Source organism: Rosa chinensis, chromosome 6, assembly GCF_002994745.2.
Source record: "Rosa chinensis cultivar Old Blush chromosome 6, RchiOBHm-V2, whole genome shotgun sequence".
NCBI classification, from domain to species: Eukaryota; Viridiplantae; Streptophyta; class Magnoliopsida; order Rosales; family Rosaceae; genus Rosa; species Rosa chinensis.
The window spans coordinates 40,052,350-40,078,565 of NC_037093.1; the positions used below are offsets into that span (position 1 = coordinate 40,052,350).

The window sequence follows — 26,216 nt, forward strand, 5'->3', positions numbered from 1 at the left end:
GTTATTTTTAAAATTACATGGCTTCACCACCTAAATATACTTTAAACTACTTATTTTTAGGGGTGTATGTGCGAATTTGATCAAAATCTTAAAAAAAAAAGGGGCTACATGAGTTCATTTCGTATTTAACACGTCAACATGAGTAGAATTGACATTTTTTTTTTGCCTCATTCATCTCATAATGTCAGTGAGATTTAAATCTGTGATCTTTACAATATCAATCATTCCAAATAACCAATAGGATAGACCGCTATTGGATAGACCACTCCTTTTTAGTTGAGTGAGTTCAACCTGCTTCACTTCGTAATTGAATTATCGGATAATATTGGAATTGACAGCGGTATGGATTCTAAGTTTTTTGTCCCTGCACGTCTTAAATACATGTGGCAAACTGACCAGAAAGACAGAGCCCAAAGTAGCAAAAACTAGAGCCAGATGAGCCAAACTAAAAGAAGAATCGGTATTTTTGCTTTTGTCAGTTGCTATAATAAAGAAATGAAAACAGCGCAGATTCTTCTCTTCCTTCCATAACAGCCTTTCCCCCCTTTTATGGTCTTCTCAGATTTTCCCGTTGGAATTGGATCCTAAAAACAAGTCCCTGAAAAACTGTCATAGTTTCACCACAACCACATTTGGGGCATGGTTCACTCTGCACATTCTGTTTCATAATTGTCCATCGTTGGTCCTCTCTCTGCCTTGATTTTGCTGAAAACCAACGTCTTATTTTTGATTTGGGATTTCCGGATTGTGATGGAGAGTGAAGTGATCACCTCTCCGACTCGACCCAGATGGCGAAAGGTTGCATATGGAGGCATGCAACCGGGGTTTGATGACAATCACACGGACGATTCATTCCTCGAAGAAATGGTGATGAATGCCAATGTTGTTAAAAGGGACATTCTCAAAGTCATGCTGGATTCTGTTTCGATATCCCAGTACCTCTGCATTGTTGCTCTTGTTGGTTTGGTTTGGACCTACACCCTCAGATCAATCCTCAATGAAAACTCACTCTTGCTTCTTGATGTCACTCTTCTTGGTTTGGGATTCCTTGTTCTGCTTTTAACTAAAGAAATGCTTTCATTCAATCTGTTCCTGCGTTACTTGCTCAACATTTCGTTTTTCATTAGTGGTTTGTATGTTTTAGCTCCAATATACCAAACACTCACCACTTCCATTAGCTCCAATTCCATTTGGGCCGTTACGGTTGCACTACTTGTGCTACATTTATTCCTCCATGACTACAATGGATCCACGGTCAGGGCTCCCGGGGCTCTGCACAATCCCACATTGACAAGTTGCATCTCTTTGAATGCTTCTGTTGTGGCCTCGGTGTTCATTGCTTCGTGCCTCCGGTCCAGGCTGCTTGTTTTCGCAATCATGCTTTTCTCTTTGCAAGTGTTCCTTTTCGCTCCGTTGGTTACTTACTGTATTAAGAAGTATTCCTTTCGCTTGCACCTGTGGTTTTCTTTTGGGCTGATGATTGCGACATTGGCTTTTGTTTATACCCTGCATTTGTTACTTTTTGTGATGTTGTTAGGATTGTTGATTTTTGTCACTGTGGTTTGTCCATATTGGCTGATCCGGATGCAAGAATACAAGTTTGAAATAGCTGGTCCTTGGGATGAGGCTAAGCTTTGCTTTGATATCACTGATTGAGATTTTGGTGCCCTTTTCCTCTACTTTTTGTGTTCTTTGAAAATTGATGAGGAAAATAAACAGTTTCGTAGATTTGGCTTCACACCTTTCACCATACATCATATTTGGTCAAAATTTTCATTTGCATAGGAATATGCACACTTCTGTTTTATTGTGGGCGGATTTCATAGTATTCCATTGTCTTTCATTTTAAGGGAATTAAAGTTGGGGCATTGTTATGGTGTTATAGGAAAACGTAATGCACCATTCTCGTATGGGAATCATATCACGATCTTGCATCTGTTGTTGATTAAAGTTCTGAAGGGACATTACAGTGGCACGATACTTCAGAGGGTAATTTTATAGAAACCCTTATTTTGATAGTTCATGTAGTTATGTACTTCAGTTTTTGTTGACTTTTGACCTTTGATGAACTGTTAAATGCTATAATGTTTTAAAATTTATTTGAATACCATCTGTCCACTAATCTATGTGAGGATACAATCTGTACTGAGGTTGTTCAGCGAAGTGAATCTTAGTTTGGTAATTTGGGCGGATACATATCTCTCTTGTATTAAAGGCATAAGGTGTTTGGTGGTGGAGAAAGGGAAAATGTGTGAAGGGGCTACTGTGTGATTGTACTTTATGAGGTAACTTGGTTGGGGGGAGTATGATGAAACTTTTGGGAATTATATCAGGGTTGGGGAAGAGCTACTGTGGGGTAGAATTAGATTCTGATCTTCACTTTGGCTTCTGTTTTATCTGAGGTAGGAGATGTTCTGATTTCTTAAATAGTTGTAGATTGGAAATCAGCTGTAAGTAGTACTGTAGTACTCTATGTTTTAGGACAGGTTTTGTTGTTTACGTTACAGTATCTTTGGTGGACTACTCGTCTTGTATAAGCACTTAATTGTAGTCATACTAGTATTGGAAACAGAAATACAAATTAGAAAGAAAACTTGATTTGGTCTTGTTGAATTTTCTGAGTGATGATTTTTTGATATGTGTTCTGTATCGAACTGCCATTTCAACTTGTCCTCTTTACACCTTTATCACAGTCTGCAAATGTTTGGATGTTTGAGAGTCTTGACACTTTTTTTCACAAGATCTCCCATTTGACACTTTCTATATATCTGAGTTTCTTATAGGCTTATCAAATTTGTGCTTCTTCGTGTTCTTACCTTTTCCCCAGAAGTTCATTACAATAAGAAGATATTTTATCAAAAGCTAGAAGTTCCATTACAATAAGAAGATAACCTACGTCATCAAAGCTATCAAGGTCTCATGGTATATTCTACACCTAATCATCTTGTTTTCCTTCAATTGTGTATCTACAAATTGTACTATGGAAGTTCAGATATTTTTAAAAAGATAGACGATATGCCAACCATGTCTTTTTTTTGGTCAAAATGTCTTAAATCACTAAACAATATTAGGAAGCATGCCAATGAACTTTAATCTGAACTTTTGATCAGATAAGATGCTAATGCTGGGTATTGTACTTAATGTGATTGTTATTGGATTAAAGTTTCCTAAGCTTCCATTCTGTGTAGGCTTGTCCAGTTGATGTCATTATTTTATTTGATCAAGTGCAACAATGTAAAGAAGACTAGAAGAGGATAGATGCAGGGCTAGGACCTATGACTTGCACTGTTCTTATGTACAATTGATAGGATAATGGTTGCGTGACAGTTTTGTGATCCATATAATAGAAAAGATGGAAATTGGTCTTTGACTCTGCTCTTTAATTATCCAGAAGGCATAGCATAGGAAAACCTGAGGAACCAAAAAAATATACAGTATCTTTTACCAAAGAAGGTATAACATGGCTTAGTGCAATAGGGTGGATTATAAGACCCCTGCCCTACGAGCTCAGGAAGGTCCAGTTTGCTTGTCAAATATGCAGCAAATTGCTAATTAAATGAGCCCTGTTCTCTCAAGCACAAGAGTTAGGTCTAGCACTCTAGCTTCAGCAGTTCAGCTTAGATAAGTAACTACAGAAGCAAGCCTAACCAAATTAAGCTTCCTACTTGAACCAACTGTCACTGTAAACCTGACTGTCCTGACTGGACAAAGAGAATCTAGAAGACGACTGAAAAATTTACACCCAAAAGTTTATATAAAAAAAAAAAACGACAGTTTTAAGAAGTAGTATTCCTTTCTTTTGCAACTGTGGTTTTCTTTTGGGCTGATGATTGCGACCTTGGCTTTTGTTTATACCCTGCATTTGTTACTTTTTGTAATGTTGCTTGGCTTGTTGATTTTGTAACTGTGGTTTGTCCATCTTGGTCTATCTGGGTGCAAGAATACAAGTTTGAAATAAATGGTCCTTGGAATGAGGCTAAGCTTTCCTTTGATATTACTGATTGAGATTTGGTGCCCTTTGCTCTACTTTTTGTGATTTCTGGAAATCAATTAGGAAAATAAACTGTTTTGTAGTTTTTTCTTCCACGTCTCCTTCCATCCATCATGTTTGATCAAGTTTTTCATCTGCATAGGATATGCAACTCCTCCATTTTATCCTGGGTGCATTCCATTTTCTTTCCTTTGAAGGGGATTAAAGTTGGAGCATTGTTATGGTGTTCTATTTTCATATGATAATCATATCATTATCTTGCATCTGTTCTAGATAGTATGGGATACCAGAGGTGGTCATTTAACATAACCTGAAGTTCTGAAGGGACATTACAGTGGTATGATACTTCAGAGGCAGTTTTGTGATGAACTACTTTTGACCTTTGATGAAAGACATATGCTAGAATGACTAAAAAAAAACCATTTGTTTTAAAACTGATTTGAATACCATCCGTTGACTAATCTTTGCAGATATACAATTGCTATGTTGAGGTTGTTCGGCAATGTGAATCTGAGTTGGGTAATTTGGGCTGGACACTTTTCTCTCTCGTATGAAAGGTGGCATGAGGTTATTGGTGGAGGAGAAAGGGAAAATCTGTGAAGGGGCTACTGTGTGATATTGCTTTATGGGGTAGTTTAGTTGGAGGGATTATAAAGGAAGTCAAGGAACTCTGTGAATTATATCCGGGCTTGGGTGGAGCCTCTGTGGTGTGGAGTTAGAATTTGATCTTCACTTTGGCTTCTGTTTAATGCAAGTAGGGAATGTTCCGATTTCTTAAATAGTTGTAGATTGGAAATTAGCAGTCAGTACTGTAGTAGTCTATGTCTTCACATGTGTTTGTTGTTCATGTTTTAGTGTCTTTGGTGGACTACTTGTCTCATGAATGCACTTAATCGTGGTCATACTAGTGTTTGAAAATAAGAGATACAAACTAGAAAGCAAAACTAATTTGGTCTTCTTGTGTTTTTCTCAGTGATGAAGCTATATGTTATGCGTAAACTATTTATGTTGGAATTTTCGATATGTGCTGTGTCCTAAACTCCCATTGCAATCTGCCCTCTTTACATCTTCATCAAGGTCCACAAATGTTTGTAATTGTTAACCTGTTTTCTTCCAGAAAGATCTCCCATTTTACACTAATATCTGCTTTCATTATAGGCTTATCAAAATTTGTGATTTGACCCTCCAGAAGTCAATTACAATAAGAAGATATTTTATCAATGGTGCTTTAGAAGTTCAGTACAATAAGAAGATAACCTGATGAGACTGAATGTAACGTCATCAAAGCTATGGAGGTCTCATGGTATATTATACACTTAATCATCTTGTTTCCCTTCAATTGTGTATCTACAAATTGTACTATGGATATTCAATTTATTTTCTCTGTTGGACAACAAGCCAACCACCTCTCTTCTTAAATCACTAAGTAGGAAGCATGCCAATGGACTTTATTCTGACTTTTGATCAGATAAAATGCTGATGCTGGGTATTGTACCGAATGTGGTTCTTTATTGCATGAAAGTTTCCTAAGCTTCCATTCCGCGTAGGCTCGTCCAGTTGATGTCATTAGTTGACTTGATCAAGTGGAACCATTTAAAGAAGATTAGAAGAGGATAGGTGCAAGGCTTGTACTTATGACTTGTATTGTTCTTATTACAACAAATAATATAGTGGTTGTGTGATAGTATTGTTCTCTGTGCAATAGAAAAGATGGAAATTTGAGATTTGGATGCTTTGGTTTTACTAAAATCCCATATTTCTGCAATGCATTAGCAAATTGTTCGTTGACTCTGCTAGTTTATTCTCCAGAACGCATATTATAGAAAACTTTAGGAACCAAGTAAAGAAGTGTACTGTGCCTTTTGCCCCAAAAAGTTAACAGGATAACATGGCTTAGTACAATATGGGTGAAAAAGATTGGAAGTTATAAGTAGATCTTTTATTTATCATTTTGAAGTTGGTTTCTGATCATAGGTAAGTGGGCCAGAGAAGTGGCCATTTTACTGATTCAAAGAAAGTACTCGTCTAATTAATTCCTTGGAACCCAACTCTATGACAAATACTTTTCCTTCTTGAATAGCTTCTAGTACAAATTACTGGTGGTGGCTGGAGTTATTTTTAGCTGCTAGATTTTGTTTTCATCTTGGCTTGTTGAGATATTTTTGCGGTATTGTGTAGGTCTGGTCTCCGCTGGTTATAATTTGAGGACATGCTCTTTTGAAGATAATTTTTTTTTTCTTTGTCCTCCCTGTTTTGTGCCAGTTCCTCTTCTTTTGGTTTTTTCTTTGAGCTGCCTTTAGGTTTTTGATTGTTCTTTTGCTTTGTTTTTTTTCTTTTCTTTTCCAAACTGTTTTGGTTTGGCTACCTTGTTTTTCTGTACTGCAATGAGAATTAATGGTTGATTACTTTTCCTCATATACAAAGCTTCTTAGGCTGATCACTGCCATGCATGCTTGTTTTCAACATTAAGTGATCCCAGTTTTCTCAAGCACAAGAGTTGGGTCTAGCTTCAGCTTAAAAAGTAAATTCAGAAGCAACTTAATCCTAACCAAGTTAAGCCTCCTACTTGAATCTAGTATGATTGTAAACCTGACTGTCCTGACTACAAAAAGCATCTAGAAGCCGACTGAAAGTTTATACCTAAAAGTAAACTACATGCACCAACTGGAGTTGAGTTATTTGGTGTTTTTATGTGCCCCTTTAAGGAATCAAGTGGTTAATCTAGTCGTAACCTGTAACTTGTAACAGTAATTAATATTTACTATGTAGCTGTTTCCTGTGACCCGTGTCATGGAGGTAGAGGCAGGATATCATCCTGATACTCCCTTTAGTAAGCTTGGATGGGGAAAGTCTGGTTGCAAAGTGGCAGGAACAGACTATGATAAAGCACAAGTGGGAAACAAGTTGAATGCCCTTGAAGCCAAATGGAAACCTCGGAAAGAACTAACTGGGAAGGAAACTGATCAAGGTGGAATCACTACAAGAATATTTTTGATGTCTGAGTAATGGTGGCATGGTAAAATCAAGGTGCGTGACTTGCTAATTCTAGTATAGTCCTAGTGTTTTTATTCTACCATTTTGACTTTCATTGTAATAGTCATGTTTTTCATAATTGTAGAAAGGTTCTGATTATGCAAAATTTCGTAAAATGGGCATTCATCCTGAGATTGAGGAGAAGCCAGACAGGATTTTCATGATTCTTGAACACTGGCTAGTGGTGAACATGCTTGTGCACCCTCATCTTGTGTACTGCCATCTGAGATTTTGAAGGTATCAAAAGAAGGATACTGTTCCACTTGAAAGTGCTGGTGATTCGGATGAGTCCAACCAAATCAAAACCACTCAAGCTATGGGGTGGTATTCTTGGAGTGATGAAGGCAGTTCAATTTTTGCCTGGGGTGAGCTCATGCGCTTCAGAACTCAGTTATTTTATCTCCAGATAATAGTAAAAAAAATTCTTCTGAAGCTTCAATGGCTTAAATATAAATTTACTGCCACTTTGCATATATATTATGTACATTATTATATCATATTGTTGACATCGGTTGAAAACGTCACTAATAATTGGATGATAAGCATGTAACCATGGTTAAGGCTAACTGTATATGTGCCTAAAAGCCTGACTCAAAATTTTAAATTTTAGTTGCATGTATTCACCAGAACTTGTTGTTCTATATGAAGATTGAAGAGTAGACACACAAATTAGAAAGAAAACAGTAGCTTTGGTCTTCTTGGATTTATGTGAATGATAAAGATAGGTATATCATATATAAATCTAATGCACAAACTAATTAAGTAGCAAGCGGCCAACTTGCTTGCAACAGTTTATTTGGATTTTTCTGGTGAAGGATACCATTGACTAACTTTGTTCATTTCTTTAGGCTCAGATAGCCACCAAATGGGCAAACCAATCCTGGTTTGATTTACTACCCTCTTTCAGGAGCAAAACTACCAAATCAAAAACCAATCAAACTTTCGGAAATAAAACCATATTAAGGAAGCAGCATGTCAATGGAATCGTATTCTGGTTTCTGATCAGAGCTGGCGTGTATGTGATCGTTGTTGTTCCCACTCACATGTTCAGTAAGGTTGTTAATTTTATTTGATATACCATATGTCTTTTGCAGAATCAAATTTTTTTTTTTTTTTTAACCTCAGTTTACCTGGCAAGAAACAATGAAAGATCTTGTACGTTTTCATTGTGGCTCAAAATATTCAGTGATTATATTCTTTAAAAGAGCCATTTTCTTTTGATAAATGCTTTAAAAGAGTCATGCATCTTGGGTTATCAGGTTATATACCAATGTTGTCCATGGCTTCGATCTCATCACCTTCTTTTGAATTGGATATATCCTTTGATAGCTGAATATATAAAAATTGATACAGTACATATGAGTCAGGCTCTAATCATTTTACACCTCTGAGCTCTAACCTAGGATGAATGTACAACTTAGAAAATTTCAACTAAACCATCCCCAGCCCTGCTCAGAATGCTGAAACAAAATCTTATTCTTAAACTGAACAATCTTAAGGCTTGCAACGCCAAAACCAGGCTCTATCATCCTAGTCTTTCCTCATTAGAAATCATGGAGGTTCCTAATTGAGGTACGTGGATTTACTTTACCATCACAACTGATACTGGCTGGTATGATTAGAACTGTGAACTTTGATTACTAGTATTCTAGTGTGTTCAGCAAAAGGAAAAAAAAAACCATTGAAATTCTTTTTTTTTTAGTGACAGAATAAAATTCTAACAGTTCACAAAGTAGGTAATCACAGAGTGGACTTTCCAGATACTAAAGAGTGCAGTCGCAATTTTTTTAATAGGCAAGTATCATATAATACGCTGATGATTCACACACACACACACACACACACACACACACATATATATATAATATATATATTTAAGCACCCACATGTCTAATAAATTAATGCAAAGCACTAATTTTCCATTTTCCATCAGCAATTCTGTGACTAAATTCTTATTGAAATGCTACAATATGTTATGATTGAATGTTGATCCATTGTTCCATTCCAGGCCAATAGACTCTTATTTCAGATATGATTCTGTGATTAATAGGCAGATATAGACAATAGAAGCCAATATGGCCTCAGCTGCAACAGAGTTCTTGATTGGCAAAATTGAGGAAGTTCTTGAGAAGGAAGCATCCTCCATCGCAGGTGTTCGTGATCAAGTGGATGAGATTAAGCAGGAGCTGATAAGCATGAAATCCTTCCTAGAGGATGCTGAGGGAAAGAAAATAGACACGGAAGGAGAGAAGGAATGGGTAGCAAGCATTAGAAACTCTGTCTATGATGTTGAAGATATTATTGATGAATTCATGTACCGCATGCATGAGCAGCGAAATGGAGGTCGACTTGCAAGGTTGCTATGCAAAACCATTATTATTCCAAAGAATTGGTACAGGGGTCGGTTTGCAAGGTGGCTTCGCAAAACCATTCACATTCCAACCAGATTTCAATGCAGGGGTCGTTTTGTAAGGTGGCTTCGCAAATGCATTCAAATTCCAGAGTATCTTTGGTACAGGCGTCAAATTGCCAAAAAGTTGCAGAAAATCACAAAAACCATCAAAGAGATTCCAGAGAGAAAAAAGAGATATGGTGTTAGTCGTGTAGGGGGAACAGGTTCCAATGATATTCGCAATCGGGTGCAGAACCAAGCAGAGTCATCTCTTTTCATTACAGAAGATGAACTTGTAGGATTTGAAGACAAGAAGAAACTGTTAATAGGATGGCTGATGAATGAGGTAAAACATCAAATTGTTGTTTCTGTGGTCGGGATGGGAGGATCAGGAAAGACAACTCTAGTTGCCAAGATCTTCACCGATGATACTGTAAAGAAGCATTTTGAGTGTTATGCATGGATTACCGTTTCACAAACTTATGTGATTGAAGATTTGTTTCGAAGCTTGATCAAGGAATTTCACCAGTCAAGGAAGGAAATAGTCCCCGGAAGTTTGAATTCCATGAGCTACAAGGAATTGCTAGAGATACTGGTGAACTACTTGGAGTTCAAAAGATATGTAGTTGTTTTGGATGATGTGTGGAATATCCAACTTTTGAGAGAAATAAGGGTATCACTTCAAGATAGACAACTTGGAAGTCGAATCCTGCTAACAACTCGAAATGATGACATAGCATTCCATTCGTATGGAGTTGAAAGCCTTGTTCATCGCATTCAACCCTTGGAGAACAATGACGCCTGGGAGCTCTTCAGCCGGAAAGCATTTTTAACTTACCATAATAAGTGTTGTCCAACAGAGCTTGAAACATTAGCTTGTGAACTAGTGGCAAAGTGTAAAGGCCTACCTTTGGCTATTGTGACTCTAGGTGGTCTTATGTCTTCAAAGAAATCATCTGCTGAGTGGAGAGAAGTGCGCAACAACTTAAATTGGCATCTTACAAACGATCACTTTCTTGAACCGGTGAAGAGCATCTTGTTGCTTAGTTACAATGATTTACCATACCGTTTGAAGCATTGTTTCTTATATTGTTCCCTTTTCCCAGAAGATCATTTGATCGGAAGATACAGGCTTGTTAGATTGTGGATAGCTGAAGGGTTTATTGAACATGTCAATGGGGTCACACTAGAAGACCTTGCAGAGAGGTATCTTATAGAGCTAACTTTTCGCAGCATGTTGCAATTTGTGAAGAAGGATTCTCAATCTAGAATCCCAGAACAGTGTCTGATGCATGATCTGATGCGGGAGATTGCTCTCTCAACTTCAGAAAGAGAAAAGTTCGGCGTTGTATTTGATAGGAGAAGAGTAATGGAAGAAACTAGAGTTCGCCGTTTGGCAATTCATACAACTGAAGGAGAAATTGAATTGTGCACAGGTATGTTGCAGCTTCGTACATTTCTTGTGTTTCCTTCTGGCTTATGTTCTCCATTGTTATCAAATACATGGTCTTCTGGGTTCTACTTGTTGAGAGTTCTAGATTTGGAAAATGTACCAATTGATAGGCTTCCAAACAATCTAGTGTACTTATTCAATTTAAGATATTTGAATCTTAGAGGAACTCAGATTAAAAGGCTTCCAAAAGACATTGGAAGGCTCCACAACCTTCAAACCTTGGACATCAGTGACACAAACATAAAGATACTTCCTAGTGGAAGTTCAGAGTTGATAAACCTGCGCCATCTGTATATGGGACATTTCAATGATACTGGATTTGAGACCTTCATATGTGCTAGTGGGATTAGAGCATCATCGCATATTTCTATGTTCAAGAAGTTGCAAGATTTATTTTTTGTTCGGTCTGATAAAAACATGATCAGACTTCTGAGAAAAATGACCCAACTTAGGATGCTTGGCATTACAAATGTAAAAGAAAGTGATGAAATAGAGCTCTGTGCCTCAATTCAGAAGATGAAGATCCTGGTCTGGTTGAATTTATCAGTAAGTGATAGCTCGGAGGGATTTCTTCGAATTGACGCACTTGCTTCACCTCCTCCGTATCTTGAGTCCCTTTTGTTACGTGGAAAACTGGAAAGCATACCATGTTGGTTTTGTTCATTACAGTGCCTCACACATATAGAACTGCTTTGGTGTAGACTTGAAGAAGATTTACTGCCTCACATTGAGGCGCTTCCCTGTCTGGAACGTATTCTCCTTGATAATGCTTATGTTGGGAAAGAGATGAGTTTCAGCAGAGGCTTTGCAAAGCTTACAAATTTGGAGTTGTTCAATTTCGGAGTATTGAATAAGGTAAGTGTAGAAAAAGGGGTAATGCCAAATCTCCAATACCTGGGACTTCGAAGCTGCAAGAAATTGAAGACATTGCCGCATGGTCTTGAATACCTTACTCATCTCGAAAAATTGTATTTGGAGTCTGTTACAAGGAAGCTTATAGAGTCCATACGAGAAGGCGGTGTGGATCGTCCAAAGGTACAACACATCCGCATAATTGACCATCATTACAAGACATCTTCTGGGTTGTCTTACGAGAGCTTGTCCTAGTATTCTTTCCTCCTTCCCAAAAGGTACATAATATTTCATTTTTGTTGCATTATCTTTCCTAAACTTTATAACTGTATGTGAGAAATGTAGTACTTCTCTGCCCACATAATGAATAGGTATTCATCGAATTTTTATTTGGTTGGTTCCGCAGGGAATATGCAGAGGTGGAGTACTGGTGTTCTGTTTCTTATTGGCTTCTTGTCAGATCGAGAATATACCCCAAGACTTGTTATTTTCATGTAATGATCTTGTTGGTGATTGGTTTTATGCATAACAGGATCATTCGTGTCCATGTTCAATTGTCAAGTGTACGTTACTGGATAAGTAAAAAATAAAACTCTGCTTGTTACTTCCTATGGAGGGCGGCGGTAAGATTGGGGAGGGCGATAGAGGGAGGGGCTTTGACCTCCTTTCTGGAATTGGGCTCATGAGGTGTGGGATTATGGTGGTGAGGAATGTTCTCTGTCGGTTCCTCACCGGCGATAATGTCGGGGTCCGATATAGGCAGCAGCACGACGGGCTCGGTGGTGTGATGGTGGTGACTGGCCTCCCTATGCAAGAGTTGCCTTGGGCTGGGTTCGGTGATTGGGCCTTGGTCCAAGTGTGGGCATGTTCTTAGCCTGGTGGTACTTGGGCCTGGGGCCTCACCCTAAGCCCATTAGGTTTTATTCCATTTAATGTTGTTTTTTATTCTTGTTGTTTAGTTTCTTTGTGCTATTTGTGAGCAATAAGTCCCTATAGTAGTTATGTATGGCTGGTCGGGCTTTGTGCCTATGTGTGCACTCTAAGTGCCTTGTTTGCTGCAGGTATGTGGCGAGATTTTTGCTTCATCAAATGGTCGCTACCGCCTAGTGGCAGGGTAAGACTAAGTGTCGTTGGATCTATTCTTCAGCGGCAACATAGTAGAAAAGCTGTGCTTATGGTAATTATGCTACGTTGTAATTAGGTTACATATCAAATTATCTTTTAGTTATGTCACCGCTATGTCAAAGCAAATTGAATAGCCGATAGAGCACTCTTTGCTAGTTGGTGCTTAGTAGAATACATGTGTTATGTAGAGATTCATGATACTATTTCGGGAAATACTTTAGATGCTTATTTTAATAAGTGGTTTAGGCTCAATGTCTTCCCTTGTATTCGGCAGTTTCATTAATCAAGGCTTGAGGGCAACCGCACCAGCCCTTTATTTAAAAAAAAAAAAAAAAAAAAAGGACCCAAAGTCCTGCATGTGATAGACTTCTATTTCAACTGCATCACTAATCAAATTTTGATTTCTACTATGTTTTCTACAGAATCCAAGGGAGATTAATTCATGAAACTGTTGTAAATATTATTAATTTATTATCTATGTGGATGTCCATGTAAATACTCATTAGTTATGTATTTTGATGTAAACCCTACCTCTATATAAAGGAGGCTAATGCGACTGAATGAGAAAACTTCTACTTCCTCCCAACTATTATGTCTATCTTCTCTCTACTTTATAACACCTTATCAACACGCTTTGCTCTATATTTTATTTTTTCTTCTTTTTCTAATAACTCCATGATGATCTACGAGTTCAATGGTGCAACTTTGTTGCTTTGACCAATACTCTTGATCTATGAGTGGACTCATATTTCTGTACTTGTAATTTGATTATACACCTGCACACACAACATGTATGCAATTTCAATTCTTGCATACGAGGATCTTTGATACACTAATTAATCTGCTCTTATTATGTTTTCTGCGAATTACTTTATTTCATGGGTGTTGGAGACATCATTGAGTATGAAAGTATGTGCAAATTTGTGTATGATGTTCCTTACTTCCAAGTGTAGAAGGTCAAGTTTTAGTAAGGGAAAAAGTAAGAGTATCGTACCCAAGGGATTGAGTAACTCTACCCTAAGCTAGATTACCGCGAAAATAAACCTAGAAAGAACATGCAAAGTCTACCTTTTTACAAGTTCAATAGTTTTGGCCATTTGGAAGCCTAACTACCAAAAGTGATATTAACAATGGATAGTAGTGAATAGGCTTTTGAATTAATTTTAACTATATTAAAATTAAAGTGCAAATAAAGCAAAATAAACTAACAAAGTGTAGAGGTTTGATCAAATGAGATAAAAGGGGTTGTAAGGCATCACACCTAACCTCCTTTGTGCAAATTCTAAGTAACCAAATCTAACATGTTCATGCCAAGATGGAATCCCCCTCGGTTCTCTTGATTATCGAGTAACCAAGAAACAATTATACTAGAGAATGTATTGAAGCTACCCCTTGATTATCAGACATAACTCTCCTACAATCCTTTTAGTTTCTACCCATTCCTTGATTATCGGACACAAGTAGACCTATGTAGATGCAAGCTAAGATCCCTTGATTATCGGACACCTAAGCCACATCCACATGATAAGCTCAATTGTAAGGACCCAAGCAACCTTATTTGATTATCACAAGATTACCATTTCTACATTTGCAACATGCTTTAGTTTACTAAGTTTGTCAAGCCTAGCATACTTGCATGAAATTATCAACATTTACCAACCTTAGTTGACAAATCTAAGAAGCATAAATGATGAACAATTAAACTAGCAAAGTAAAAATTTATGGCATGATCCATATTAAACTTAACTACATAGTTTGTACACAACTTTGGCTAGGGCTAAACCCTAGCCCCAAATTTATTCTACTCACAACTCATAGTTCCATAAATTAAAGCCATAAACTTGTAAAGCATCAAGTCAAGAGAGAAAATAGTAGATAAAGGAAGGAATACCCACGAGTTTGGTTCCAAAAAGAACCAAACTGTACCTCTAAGAACACTTTCTACCCTCCAAGATGCAAAATAAGGTGAGAAATTTTTCCTACCATGGTATTTTTGGTTTCTAATAAGAGAAAGGAACCAAAAACACCATGCAACTCCATGAAGTCCCTTAGAAGTGTGATAAGCAAGACTCGAATATATGAAACTAGAGTTGTGATTGATCAAAAGTGTATAGATACTTCGGTTTTGGTAAGGAAAAACCAAGAACCCAAGAAGCTATACACCTATCTCTACACAAAACTAAGAAACTATGAACTAAAACTATGAAACTAAGAGAAATGTGTGAGAAAGTGAGAGGAGAACATGAAAAACGTCCACCATGAGGGGAGGGTGTTTTTATAGGCCAAGAGTGATGAATGGAGGGTGGAGATCAAAGGAAATGAAGGGCTAGATGTAAAGAATAAATGTGTAAGCACAAAATGTGGATCTAATCCTTAACTCTACATGAAAATGACTTAGGAAGCCCATAGATATTTTGGTGGAGGAGACAAAGTAAGGATAGAAGGGTCATTGGGAGACAAATGTGTAAGATGTAAGAGGAGGATCACTTGTCATCCTTCAAATTTTGGATTTCAAAATAAGCTACACCTAAAGTCTTCCCACCTAAACTCTCTAAACCTAATCAACAGCTGTTCCATGCCCTCCACACATGTCCTTGGCTAGAAATGGTTGGAAATTCGGTATTGACCTCCATTGACCCATTTTTTTGTCCTTTTGCTCACTTTCTTCTCCTTTCTTCCTTCAATTGAATCTCTACCGAGACTTCGGAATTGGCCTTTGGTTTATTCATACCAAATGTTCCTCCATGAGTATAGATCATCCTGGTAAAATTTAAGAGCTTATTTCACAGTGGTGTGGCCGGAAATGCTGTCGGAATCATTACAGCTCCGGTTTTGTAGTTTTCGTATTTTAGTCAGAAACTTGGATCTATCTTTTGACGGTCTTCCACTCAGAAATAACTCTTGAACTCTTCATACGAAATGATCCATAGGATGTCCATAATGGATCTGGAAATTTTTAACTCATTTGGAGTTCGTTTGGTCAGGCTGCTGCCCCTCCTTCCTTGTCTAGCTTGCTTTCTCCTAGCCGGAGTAGGAAAACATGCTAAGGTTGACTTTTTAGTGCATTTCCATGCTTCTCCATCATTTCCTAGCATGATAAGAAAAAACATAATAAATAGATATAAATGAACACAAAGGTTAAGTAAAAGTGCAAGATTAGGGGAATAATTACTAGGTAATTATGGACCTAACAATGAGTTTTCTTTATTATGTTCGAGATACATCATGATTAGGTAAATTTGTTTGAATGGTGTATTTACCTGTCTATGCTTCTAGATATGCAATTTGCATCAGAAGATCATGCACTTATATCATATGCCTATATATAGCAACCCGTATATGATCATGACTATGCTTGTTTGGTTCGATAAGATGATATCAGTTACATAATAATGTCTCTAGTATGCTACGAAGTTTATTGTACCTAATAAATTGTTCAATACACAGGCCGATATTCCATTAGTTTGTTTATATTGTTTTGTTACAAAGCTGCCCTTATCTTATTTGTTTATCAATCGTCATGTATGGACTCTTTGAATAGTTATGTTTTTTTTGTTACATCCTTCTCCACTATCAATGGCCAAGAGCATATAAACCATGACTGATTTGTCTGCTAGCATGATAATTATGTTACTATTCCATTGTATATATGAAAATCATTCCCTGTGATAATACGAGATGTAAATATCAATCTCTCATTAAAGAAAATATATTCAGGTTTGTAACCGTATGTTTATTATTATGATTGGGATTTTATTTGTTTTCTAAACCCTTCGATTTACATTTGTGAATATGAATATGTAATCCAACGAGATCAAAACCTGAAGTTTCTTGATCTGATTATTGTATGAACCCCATGTTCCTCAGAGCTTATATAATTGAGGAGATCAGAAGATCTTCAGAGTTATACGATTGAGTATATAAACTCAAATATTTTTGATCCCCAATAATTATAAGAGGGCCGGAAGTTCCTCAATATTTTTTGGTACCTGGGTTCCCTCCTCTATACAACAATTTGAATTTGAAGTTCAATTTTGAACACCTGGCTAAAGCTAGAAGCTACGTTCTCCACAAGATGAAATTATGTTCTTGTGTGATTAGAGGAGAGAAAAAAGATTATCATTTTGTGAAGTGAAGCAGACCAGAAGTTCTGTATAATTTATTCGTTAATGGAACCAGAAGTTTCCACAGTTAATTTTATTGCATAGTTTATCTATTTATTTTTCTTCTGCAATTTTTCTATTTTGTTAATTATGTACTTTCGTTACAGTACTTATCTTCAAAAAAAAATTTGTTACTCATACGGACCAGCAGTCCTATACCTCGAACATATGAATTTCGAATGTAATAATTTTGAACTAGAAGTTCAAAATTTCATAGTAGAACCTGAATTTCTAACAGTAAAACTCAAACCCGAAGCTTTGAGTATAAAATATAAATTAGTTGAAAGTGAACTTGAAGATTCACTTTTGTCACCTCGAGCCTGAAGTTTCGAGCACGAAATTTATTTGAACCTGAAGTTCAAATTACAAAATCTTAGAACTTGCAGTTCATAGAAAAAATATTCGAACTTGAAGCTTCGATTACACATATAATTCATTCGTAGTTTATTTAACTTTATATCCACTTTGAACTAGGAGTTTCGAGTGAATTCTCGTATGTCATTTGATAAGTTTTTTTTTTATAACTATACAAGTTCACCCTACCTTAGAACTTGGAGTTCTAATTGTGCAGACTCGAGCCTTAAGTTTTGAGTGGAGATATGGAAAATTTATCATAAAGCTTTAATTTGGTGAACCTCAAACTTGAAGTTTTGAGGGAATTATATTGACACCAATTTATACGTAAGCAGATATTCAACCATTGGTTTATGACGATGAGTATGAGTATACTTTTTGAATTCAGGTACGTCATTTCATTAATTTAATTACGTCAATATCAATTTTTTCCTTATCTTAAGTTTTGTGAAAATGATCCACTAAACAAATTCATGATTGTGAATTTTGTAATTAAAAGAGATTAGAACCTGTAGTTTCTAGATCTTTAATTACATGTGGACCTGAAGTTCCTCAATGATCATATTGACCAGATGAAGACTTGAAGTTTATCACTTACAAGTTATGATCATGAAGTTAAACTCGACATTTCGAGTACATCTTTTCTTTGGCCAGAAGCTCAAAATGAATTTGAAATGAACCTAAAGTTCATTATAAATTGGTCCTCCCAAGACTAGTACAATTAAGCTTATGTAACAAGCTTCTCTGATCCTAAAGACCTTAACAAATGGCTCTAGAAGAGCACATATATTGTCTCGTTGCATTTTGTGCCTATTACCAGAGATGTATAATCTCTCCCTCTCATGGATCTCATTGTATAATAAGAAAGCCAATTGACATGGCTATACCATGAAATGCCACCAGAAGTGGATCATGGCAAGAGAGAAATTAGGAGTCAATGTAAATATTGCCTTAACATTCACACATGTGAGGAAATTAAAAATTGGGCTTGTGTCGCCTATGGTACACTATTTGGTGGATGTTTATCAAGCCATTTTCAAAATGGCAATAGTCAAATTAAATTGCATTGACTAATAAGAACATAGAGATCATCACACATCTCTGATGTCTTTCACTTACAATAAGCAAAGTTGAAAGCACTATTGTGTTATTTCACATATTTTTTGTAACCTCTTTGGTTTCCATTGAAACTAAATGTTTTTTAATCTGATTATCTTAGAACGTGATGTTCCTTAAGAAGTTGTTACAAAATGAAAAAAAGCCAAATCTCATGTTTCTTGGATCTCCGATTATATGAGGGCCTGAAGTTCCTCCTCTTTATGACTATAAATATATACGTGACAGAGAACTTGAGATTCTCCACGTTACTCTATTATTATGGATTATAGTCTTCAACTTGAAATTTCGAGTATATCATTTTGGCCAGCAGTTCAAAATGAATTTGGTCCATTCCAATTATTAGTATTTCACAATTAATGTTTACTGAAGCTAAGGTAACACCCATATCAAGAGTTGTAGATCTTGATCTATGGCTCCGAATGAGCTATTATCATGTTACCAAATTTGAAATATTGTTGCATTAATTGCCTCCTATATGGTTGGAGAAGACTTTATGCCATCAGATATATACTGTATCGAATTTTCTGCAGTAAATTAAGGCATATGATGTCATGAACCTGAAGTTCCTTGAACCAAATACACTATTTTGGCATGACCGGTTACGTCATCTTTTGTCTACCATGTTACATGGAATCATTTACAAATTTGATGATTGCTAATCTTACTCATAAGAAAATTGTTTATTTACATATGTGCGAGTTGTCACTTTAATGAGACAATATTCCTCCTACAATGAGAGGGCGAAAGATTGTTCCTAAAGAATGATATGAATTGGTGTGAGATATTCATCCATCGTCTCATTTTGACTTCGAGAAATATCTAAACTAGTGAATTGATAAAAGAAAGTGACAAAATCATATGCTAAATGCAAAGGTATTTGCATGGGTTAAAGTCCCTAAAACCAGCCATACTATCACAAACAATGTAGACCCCATTTGATTTGTGGTATACATGTATGCAAATGACATGGTTCTCTCGAAGAGAATGTCATAAAACAATGTCAGAGCACCTAATATGACTACACATACAAAGGTTGTAAGTACGCCATTAGGGAATGATGTATTGGTGATACAATAATACATCAATATGGTTAGTGCTCATGAATTAAATGTTTTGACCTAAATCTTGGTTTGGGTTCGCCACCAACCAATGAAGATCTTCATTCCAAAGAAAGTGATAGACATTTGAACGCATCTTTTGAGCATGGTCAAAATAAGACAGTCTTCCCGCCGTTAGGGGCGGAAAGACTACTGTCATTTGAATAACGGCGTGAATTTATGTGGATTGTATCCACCAAGTCTAAAGTTTTGAGCTCCCAAAACAAGGAAGATTATACAGGCCCTATAATACTCAACATGAGATTATAAGTAAAAAGATCCACATTCGCTACATGACTCATCTATGAGAGATGGTTGTCCGGGAAGTGACAATGTATGCTCCAGAAGTGGCATGGGTACCAAATATCAATAAGCTTATTATAGCTAATGCATGCATATAAGAATGTGTGGGATCTATGATTAATGATCATCGATGATAATTTACATATGGTAGCTACCAAAAATCATTAAGGCTGTATTGATGCTATACCACGTTTCATTATGAATGTCGACAAAGTATATTATTAGCCAAATTGGAAAGAGACAATTCCAATGAAATTGAATATTTGAAATGTAATGAAATACTTGGACCTTTAACCCTACATGGTACAAAAGAGTATTTATCAAAAGTGAAGATAAATCACTATGACACAATATCTATTTATCGAGACATGATATTATGAATATCTTTCCTTATACGAATGACAATTTTTTATAAGTACAATGTTACATATAGCAGTTATATTGACGAGAGATTTATGGCATGCTGTCACCGTATATTATGAAGATCTTAAAGAGACATTGCTAAAAGCAAAATCTCAAAAGTAAAGTGTCATTAAAAGCGTATTATTTATCAAACCCATTAAGGGATTCAAATGCAAGTCCATGAATGATTGAAAGAGCCTGAAGCTCACTCATGGAATCAAAGAGTCTAAAGCTAGCTCATAAGTACTCATTCTGTTACAGTTAACGCGACCTAAAATGCCTCAGTGAGTACTATGACAAGACTATGAAATCGAATTCAAATTATGATTATAATGTTGCAACATATTCTAACTTTCGCAAAGTTATGAATTATTTAGGGCTCTTGAAGAGCTTAGATGAGACGCATCAATACACAAATATATTGATGTGTATGGCTAGGTATGCCATGATGATTTTTCAATGTTTTAAACTATACAAAGTTAAATGTGTCAATTTCTTTATATTGTTTAGCTATACTTAGTGTATGAATTTGAGCATATGAGATTGTTTCTAACCTTATTATATGAGATAAGACTTATTGAAAATCGTCTAGCTTTGTTGGTATTGCTTTAACTTTGCAGGTATGAAAATTTGTGATGAGGCCCTATATGCAAAGCACACATGGTCTCACTTCAGTGATAGACACATTAAACTACTATACATGGTACATGTAGCATATCGCATACATAAATGAGGCTTATAACAATCACGGGGAGAATCTCATCAGGGGGAGCATCCAGAAGCATGCTACCTAGAACATATGCGCGTTGTGCTCTTTTTGTCCTTCGACTAGGGGTATTTTTGTCCCACTAGGTTTTTGTTACCTGACAAAGTTTTTAACAAGGTAACAATAAGCGCGTCCAATACCATCATTCATTCATTGGTGGACATCCAAGATGGAGTGTTGTAAATACTATTATCTATGTGGATGTCCATGTAAATAGTAATTAGTTATGTACTTTGATATAAACCCTACCTCTATATAAATGAGACTAATGAGACTGAATTAGAACACTTCTACTTCCTCCCAACTATTCTGTCTATCTTCTCTCTACTTTGTAACATAAGTCATAAACTACTTTACATATTTGTAGCGCGTGATTGTTGGAGTCCAGAACAGAACTTCGGGTAACCAAATCGAATTTTGATTTGTGAGATTCACTGACCCATCCATGTCTAACGAAGGCTCGGAAGAAAAGCACGATACCCTTGGTAAAAAGGTTATTTCTAATTTCTCTTTTATAATAACCCAATTGGTACAGATATCCTTGGTTATGGTGTTTCAATTGGATTGTATATGATTTATGCAGATTGATGTGAAACAAGCCCAAGTTCAAGGACTTACTGACAATTCCAAGAGGATTTTTGTGGGAGGTCTACCACATGATCTAAGAGATGAAGAATTCAAGAACTACTTTGAGAAGTTTGGTAAAATTACAGATTGGGATGTAATGTTTGATAAGGAAAACCACAAACCTAGGGGGTTTGGATTCATCACTTTTGAGTCAGAGGAGGCTGTGCATGATGTGTTGCAGAAGAGGTTTCATGACTTGAATTACAAGTCTGTAGTGGTAAAGAGAGCTCACAGTCAGAATAGGAATAACAACAGGCTCATGAAACAGTATGATCGCTACAATGTAGCTCCTAATGGGTATAGATACGGTGTAGGGTATACGTCTGGTAATAATCCTGGAACTTTGGGGCATTATAATCCATATTGCAGTAGTTATGTAGCACCTTATGGACATAGATATGGTGGGTTTTTGCACGATCCGAATCCTTATGATGCTTGGGTATATACAGCTGATTATGGCTTATGGGGTGGTCAGAATGCTAACAACTCCAATATCCGAAGCTGGACGGAGCTCCCTGATGATGTTACCGCAATGATACTGTCACGTCTAGGAGCAATTGAGATCTTGAAAACTGCTCAGAAGGTCTGCATGACATGGCGCAAAATAAGCAAGGACCCTCTTATGTGGTGCAGAATCGACTTGCACAACGATGGTTCTTATTATAGTCAGTTGGACAAAATATGCCGCCAAGCCATTGATCGTAGCTCTGGTAAACTGGTCGATATCAGCATCCGGAACTTTGGCAATGATGCACTTCTTGAGTATATCACTGATAGGTATGTATTTGAAACTATTATGTCAAATCTTTTGGTTCATATATGCATAAAAGTGAAATCTCTAGCATGTTTAGAAATTCTCCTGTGTATATTCTTTGTGTTTGTGTAATGTCTAACATTGATTTAAAACTTTTCAATAGTTCACCTAGAATCAGACGTCTTCGTTTGGATAGTTGCCCAGTAACTGACAAGGGATTAAGTAAAGTAGCTTCCAAACTTCCGCTGCTGGAGGACCTTGAAATTTCACACACAAACTCTTGCTCAGGCGAATCTCTTGAAGCAATAGGGCGCTCTTGCCCTCTCTTAACATCAATGAAGTATAAGGACGGATGGCAGGTATGGTTCAAATTTGATGATACTAATGAACAAGCACTTGCCATAGCCGGAACAATGCATGGTTTACGCTACCTCCAGCTTTTAGGGAATGCGGTGACTAATGATGGATTGGCCAAGATCCTTGATTCTTGGCCTCATCTCGAGTCACTTGATCTGAGATGTTGTTTCAATCTTAATTTGGGAGGAGATTTGCAGAGAAGATGTTCTACACAAGTTAAAACACATCAACTTCCCGGAGGATCATTGTGATGGTTACGATCAAGTGGTCATTCTATCGGCTCATACATGCAGTAGCTATTTTTTATTTTTTCGGTAACAGCTCATCCAGAACTACTGTATGGTATTCTCAATCCATAATAGCTCAAACGTTATGGACTTCTAGGTTCAATACTGTCACATCAGTTACGTACTTGTACCTATTAAAAGTGATCGTCTTAACCTTTCAAATTTAACATTTAAGCCCCATTAGAAACAATAATCCGTCGATTCAAATCCGGTTTTGAGTCATCCATATGTCAAGAGTAAGAAGTTGCTAATTGGTCTTGTCTCTCAAATCATGCTTGTGCCCTAAAACTGCATTGCATCCGCTGCATGTGTTTTGTTTGCCTTCACATGTGGCCTTTATATTCCCTATAGATGCTCTGCTTTTGCCTTTTCTGTGTCAGTTCTAGTATAATTTACAAGGTCAGCAGAAATTGTAAAATATTTGATGCATGAGAGTATTTGCCAATGAATAGTTCTACAGGAATTTCAGTCTGTAGGGAACACTACCTTCATCGGCTTTTAATACGACATAGATAGAGCTAGGTTAACAGTTCAGTTGTAGTCTGGGGTACATAATTCTGCAAAAACCTTTACAAACCAGGGTCATTATCTCTAATCAAGGTGTAACCAACCATCTCAAGCTTTCAAATTTTGACATCCGAACCCCATTCAGAAAGAATAATCCTTCAAATCCGCCTTAGAGTCATCCATGTCAATGTCAGCTGCACACTCATCTTCTGTGAGAGGAGGAAGTTGCTTGCTCTTGCGTTTCAAATTATGCTTGTGCCACTCACTCTTGAAGTGATCCCTGAACTGCTTGGAATCACCAAAAAATGCATTGCAAGTGCTGCATTTGCTTTGTTTTCCTTCCCCTATGGCCTTCACATTCCCAGTAGAGATGCTCTGTGTTTGCATTTTCTCACTCAGTTGCATTACTGGATCAGATGAAGGACTAGTGTCTTTCTTCTTTGATGATTCAGAATCAGCCGATTCAATGAGTGAGCGTGGCAGTTCGTCCTCATATTCTTCGTGTTGATCAATAACTGTGTCACCCTCTGCATGCACAGAGAGAGCAAGGACTTCATACTTTCCATGCAGTGTCATCAACAAACCCTCACAGTCCCTATACAAACCAGGGTCCAGTTCACAGATCTACAAAACAATAAAACGCATGATGACCAGCAGATAGAATTCAGAACAACTCCAACAATGGTTGGTAGTGCATAAACAACATAAAAGTGTGCAACTTAAATTGGTAGTGGGTAAAGAACATAAATATGTGCCACTTGTTTAAGAGCAAGCTCGAAAGAATCTCAGTTTCCATAGCAGTTTAGGAAATGACTTTCCACATAAGAAGGAAAGACTTGGACTTACAATGGATAGCTGATTTCCTGATGGATCTTTTGAAACAATGGAAGCATTCCAAGTTGTAAGCTTCTCCAGGAGTGCTGAGACTTCCTGTTCAGGAACCGTGAGTCGCAACCTCATGGGAGACCGTTTGATCGGGAACTGCTTTTGCAGCTCATGAATGACTTCAAGGGCCTGCAGAAGAAGAGTATTAGCCTTCAGTCCTATACGACATGATTCATATATGTTGTACCTTTCAATTGAACATGGAGATGGTGAAGCATATATCACATTATTCACAAACATAGAGATGATAAAGCATAAATCACTCATATACTAACATTGTATTCAATTGAGCTTACAAGTGCCAGTATTATCCAAATGAGATACAAAATTCTGAAGTTGCATTCATATGAAAGTTACATTTCATATGCAACTTTTTGATTCATATCATGAAATTCTTTGAGAATCAACACTTCCCCAGATAGACACATATAAAATCCACAGATAGCTACACAACCCACATAAAACTAAGAGACTCTTACAGACTTCATCTTTATTGTTTATGAAATTATACAGAACTCCATTAGGATAACAGTGTGTAAAGAAGAGGGAGAATTCACTACTTTAGTTCTTGCACAAGGTACAGCAAAGAATACATTTACTGACCTGCTTCTTTGAGCCGCTATGTGGATCCACAGCAAAATGAATTTCGTGCATCAACCTCTCAATCAAACTGATAGTGTAAGGGCGCCGAGTCTCTGGATTATAGGTTTTCTGCATAACAATAGTGGCGATATCCCGAAATTGACTGGACAACTGAGACTCTCTCTCCTTGCCAGCAACCTGAAGCTCCCCTTTATCCAAGATCTACAGCATAAAAATATCTCAACTCAACATAGCATTCACAAAGCTAATGGAACCCTAAAGAAATGCAAATTCTCTGACCTCTAAACAAATCTTGGTCTGATCATCCGACCCAAACGCAGCTACCAAATCCTTGGTCTTGGCAAGAACACCTTTGGAAACATTCAAGTACACCGTCTTTGACTGCAACACCTCATCCAAATCTTTCTCTCTGTCACAAACAAAAACCATTACCAGCTGCTTAAGATTTTTTAACTCTATAAAATGCCATTTTCCTTTATAGATAGTAAAAAAACAACATATTTCCCATAAATTCTTAACACAAATTTATCAATCACAACTTCACTCAGCATCCTGTTGCACAAATTTATACTTTGCATTCATAAAATCTCCACAATCTTCATCGACGTAGCACAATCGAAAATCATGGTGTACAACACATACATATACACTCTACAAAAGCAGAATCCATGACAAACTGAATATATTTCTTAACCTAACCTAGTTGAGGAAAATAAGCTGAAAGAGCAAAGCAGTGAATCATCTAGGATCATAATTTCAGAAATGTAAAAGAAACTAGGGTTTAGAGAGAGAGAGAGAGAGAGAGAGAGAGAGAGAGAGAGAGAGAGCTTACACGCCGGAGCGCCATGAGAGGACCTTGTTCTTGTAGCAAGCAATTTCGAAGCGACTGCCGCGCTTCTTGAGACGCACCACCGCCACGTTCGTCAGCCTCTTCTGCCCAATCGGCTGCTGCACCTTCGACACTAACCGAGACCCTCCCTTATTCATCATCTCTCTCTCTCTCTCTCTCTGCACCGCCTTCCTTCTCTCTCGCTCTGCTCTGTGTGAAGAAGAAGAAGCCCCTATTTGAATTGTGGGAACCCTATAAACAAAAAGCAAAATGAAAGCAAAAGCTCTTGAAGCCCTTTTTAGTAATTTTACCTATCG

General features: G+C 37.0%; 3 protein-coding genes across 23 annotated transcripts; 2 read left to right on the forward strand and 1 right to left on the reverse strand.

Annotated features, from left to right (window-relative positions):
• Positions 1-344: 344 nt before the first annotated feature.
• LOC112169463 (disease resistance protein RPM1) lies at positions 345-15,070 on the forward strand. Of its 21 annotated transcripts, XM_040509413.1 has the most exons (9): positions 843-966; positions 1,886-1,989; positions 2,828-2,922; positions 4,134-5,068; positions 5,150-5,294; positions 6,761-7,018; positions 7,110-7,389; positions 7,873-11,999; positions 12,128-12,922. In XM_040509413.1, the coding sequence occupies exon 8, from the start codon at positions 9,100-9,102 to the stop codon at positions 11,974-11,976; it is 2,877 nt and encodes a 958-aa protein (XP_040365347.1). In that variant the 5' UTR covers positions 843-966; positions 1,886-1,989; positions 2,828-2,922; positions 4,134-5,068; positions 5,150-5,294; positions 6,761-7,018; positions 7,110-7,389; positions 7,873-9,099; the 3' UTR covers positions 11,977-11,999; positions 12,128-12,922. The 21 variants fall into 21 exon arrangements, 18 of the variants coding, with proteins under 18 accessions (XP_040365362.1, XP_040365347.1, XP_040365345.1 ...); XR_005802184.1 differs by lacking the exon at positions 843-966 and having other exon boundaries at positions 1,655-2,922; positions 12,128-12,215; positions 12,783-12,862; XM_040509411.1 differs by lacking the exon at positions 843-966 and having other exon boundaries at positions 1,655-2,922; positions 7,873-8,079; positions 9,075-11,999.
• Positions 15,071-21,404: 6,334 nt separating this feature from the next.
• Positions 21,405-23,236, forward strand: LOC121050011 (F-box protein SKIP19-like). The gene is made up of 3 exons (XM_040508537.1): positions 21,405-21,543; positions 21,634-22,454; positions 22,595-23,236. The coding sequence occupies exons 1-3, from the start codon at positions 21,496-21,498 to the stop codon at positions 23,037-23,039; spliced, it is 1,314 nt and encodes a 437-aa protein (XP_040364471.1). The 5' UTR covers positions 21,405-21,495; the 3' UTR covers positions 23,040-23,236.
• A 302-nt stretch (positions 23,237-23,538) lies between these two features.
• Positions 23,539-26,128, reverse strand: LOC112174600 (ribosome maturation protein SBDS). Its single transcript, XM_024312400.2, has 5 exons — positions 25,903-26,128; positions 25,350-25,479; positions 25,071-25,271; positions 24,429-24,596; positions 23,539-24,206 (listed from the first exon to the last, which is right to left on the reverse strand). Exons 1-5 carry the CDS (start codon positions 26,058-26,060, stop codon positions 23,724-23,726), a joined length of 1,140 nt encoding a protein of 379 aa, XP_024168168.1. The 5' UTR covers positions 26,061-26,128; the 3' UTR covers positions 23,539-23,723.
• Positions 26,129-26,216: the final 88 nt, after the last annotated feature.